Genomic DNA, 3,008 nt, shown 5'->3' with positions numbered 1-3,008 from the left:
GCTCTGATTGGTCAGCTATCCAGTGCGTTGTGATTGGCCGAATACCTCAAGTGTGTGAAGGAAATGTTACCCCCCTCACATACTGTTGATGCCGTGTCCCGACCAGAGCGACGAGACATAAACATTAAAACCCATTATAAACGGGGCTTTTGTTGCATCCAGTGGGGACATAATTACTGATTATAATGACTTATACTGTCTTTTTATACTTTTTATACTTATACAGTCCTCCATAAAATGCACTGCACACATCTGAATATTTGGGTTAAACTGTTCTGGAACAGTGTTGTAAATACCACTGATTTGTAGACGTGTCCTCTTTCGGAAGACCAAACAAAGTAGTTTCGCTTTCACAACGAAAAACACAGCGGCCTAGTGTGAGGGGAATCCCCGGCTTAGCGTGCGCTGAGGCGGCGGGGTCGAGAACGGATGCGACGAATGAGTGGCAACCACATGTGACGGACTGGATTCCACTTCGTCCTCGGTGAAGCAAAGGAGAAATAAATTTCACATGTTGTGTTCCAAAAAAGACATTTATTAAATGAAGGAACTGATCATCGGTTTAAACTAGTGCCGTCAATCGTTAAAAATCACGATTAATCCCACCTAACATTAAAGTCTTTAATTATTCTTTTATATTGCAATAATTTCACATTCAATCTTCAAAATTATGCAGAAAAAAGATAAAGTATATTTTTAATATTTGTTTAATGACTGAAGGCAAGTATCACTGATACCAACTGATGTCTCTATGATTTTTTCCCCTAATATTTAACCATTGATTATAGCCATTCAACATTGCAGTATAATTGAGAGCTATCAATTTAACATGTATTAGACTTTTAAAAATAACTTCTAATTTAAGTGAACTTAAAACAATCTTCACATAAACCCATTATAATAAATGTCATATTGCTACCTGTGCCCTTCAGCAAGCCTGGTGCCGAAGTGAAGTTGGAGTGTCGAGTCTGAAAAGTCTCCTGTTTGATGTGGTCGTAAAGACGTTCTGCGTCTCAAATAAACGCAATTCTTTAGCAGTTGTGAGTGGGGTGGCCAAACCTAGCCCTGCCCCTGAGTTAATTGCGTTAAATATTTTTAACGCGTTAAACTGAAAAAATTAATCACCTGCGTTAACGCGCTAATTTTGACACCACTAGTTTAAATGCAACAATTATTTTTTTCTCCATTTAGTTTGACGAACTTGTGTACTCACCGACAGAGGCACGCACAGTGGTAATATCATAACTCTCCAAGTGAACGATGACTTCCTCCAGCGCACAGATCCCCTCCTCAGGTGTGAAGTTCACTTCATGGTGTTCACTGCCAATGTGTGCTGCCACCTGCCACACAACACTAGGCATAACATATCTGCTACCGATCACATGAACATGGTACAATACAGGCATGAAATTCTACATACATGCATATATATATATATATACACACACACACACACACACACACACACACACACACACACACACGTTTTGTTATATTGCTGCCTTATGTTAAACTGCTTTTAATTACCTTTTTTCCACATCAATCTACACTCCATATGTTAGAGCAAAAAAATGGTTTTTAACATCTTTGCAAATTTATAAAAAAAAAAAACAAAAAAAAAAAACTTAATTTCATTGCATAAGTATTCATACCCTTATCTGGGACAGTTAAAATTTAGCTCAGGAGCATTCATATTGCTTGTAGATGTTACTACACTTCGAGTGAAGTTAACCTGTGGCAAATTCAATTGAATAGGTATGATTTGGAAAGGCACACACGCCTTAATAAAAGGTCTAACAGCTGATAATGCATATCAGAGCAAAGACCAAGCCCTTGGGTCAAAAGAACTGCCTGTGGAGCTCAGAAACAGGTTTGCATCAAGCCACATATCTGGGGAAGAGTTCAGAAAAAAATTCTGCTTAATTGAAGGGTCACAGAAGCATTTAGTCTCTGTTAACCTTAATGGAAGAAATTTGAAACAACCAGGACTCTTCCTAGAGCTGGCCTCCTGGCCAAACTGGGCAATTGATGGAGAAGGGCCTTGTCTAGACTGGTGACCAAGAACCTGATGGTCACTCTAGTTGAGCTACATGATCATATATGCAGATGGAAGTTAAACTAGTGCCGTCAATCGTTAAAAATCACGATTAATCCCACCTAACATTAAAGTCTTTAATTATTCTTTTATATTGCAATAATTTCACATTCAATCTTCAAAATTATGCAGAAAAAAGATAAAGTATATTTTTAATATTTGTTTAATGACTGAAGGCAAGTATCACTGATACCAACTGATGTCTCTATGATTTTTTCCCCTAATATTTAACCATTGATTATAGCCATTCAACATTGCAGTATAATTGAGAGCTATCAATTTAACATGTATTAGACTTTTAAAAATAACTTCTAATTTAAGTGAACTTAAAACAATCTTCACATAAACCCATTATAATAAATGTCATATTGCTACCTGTGCCCTTCAGCAAGCCTGGTGCCGAAGTGAAGTTGGAGTGTCGAGTCTGAAAAGTCTCCTGTTTGATGTGGTCGTAAAGACGTTCTGCGTCTCAAATAAACGCAATTCTTTAGCAGTTGTGAGTGGGGTGGCCAAACCTAGCCCTGCCCCTGAGTTAATTGCGTTAAATATTTTTAACGCGTTAAACTGAAAAAATTAATCACCTGCGTTAACGCGCTAATTTTGACACCACTAGTTTAAATGCAACAATTATTTTTTTCTCCATTTAGTTTGACGAACTTGTGTACTCACCGACAGAGGCACGCACAGTGGTAATATCATAACTCTCCAAGTGAACGATGACTTCCTCCAGCGCACAGATCCCCTCCTCAGGTGTGAAGTTCACTTCATGGTGTTCACTGCCAATGTGTGCTGCCACCTGCCACACAACACTAGGCATAACATATCTGCTACCGATCACATGAACATGGTACAATACAGGCATGAAATTCTACATACATGCATATATATATATATATACACACACACACACACA

At 38.1% G+C, this 3,008-nt stretch overlaps 1 protein-coding gene across 1 annotated transcript in view; it reads right to left on the bottom strand.

Annotated features, from left to right (window-relative positions):
* asns (asparagine synthetase) overlaps positions 1 to 3,008 on the bottom strand; it is a 13,625-nt gene that overhangs the window by 3,227 nt on the left and 7,390 nt on the right. Inside the window, exons 6-7 of the mRNA XM_016289501.1 lie at positions 2,761 to 2,891; positions 1,230 to 1,371 (exon numbers count right to left, since the gene is read on the bottom strand). Of these exons, the coding sequence (XP_016144987.1) occupies positions 1,230 to 1,371; positions 2,761 to 2,891 (273 nt within the window). The remainder of the gene's footprint in view (positions 1 to 1,229; positions 1,372 to 2,760; positions 2,892 to 3,008) is intronic.

The sequence above is a fragment of the Sinocyclocheilus grahami genome, unplaced genomic scaffold, assembly GCF_001515645.1.
Source record: "Sinocyclocheilus grahami isolate Dianchi unplaced genomic scaffold, SAMN03320097.WGS_v1.1 scaffold248.1, whole genome shotgun sequence".
Lineage (NCBI taxonomy): Eukaryota > Metazoa > Chordata > Actinopteri > Cypriniformes > Cyprinidae > Sinocyclocheilus > Sinocyclocheilus grahami.
Note: the sequence above shows the minus strand (reverse complement) of the source record. Positions and strands in the feature narration are given on the sequence as shown.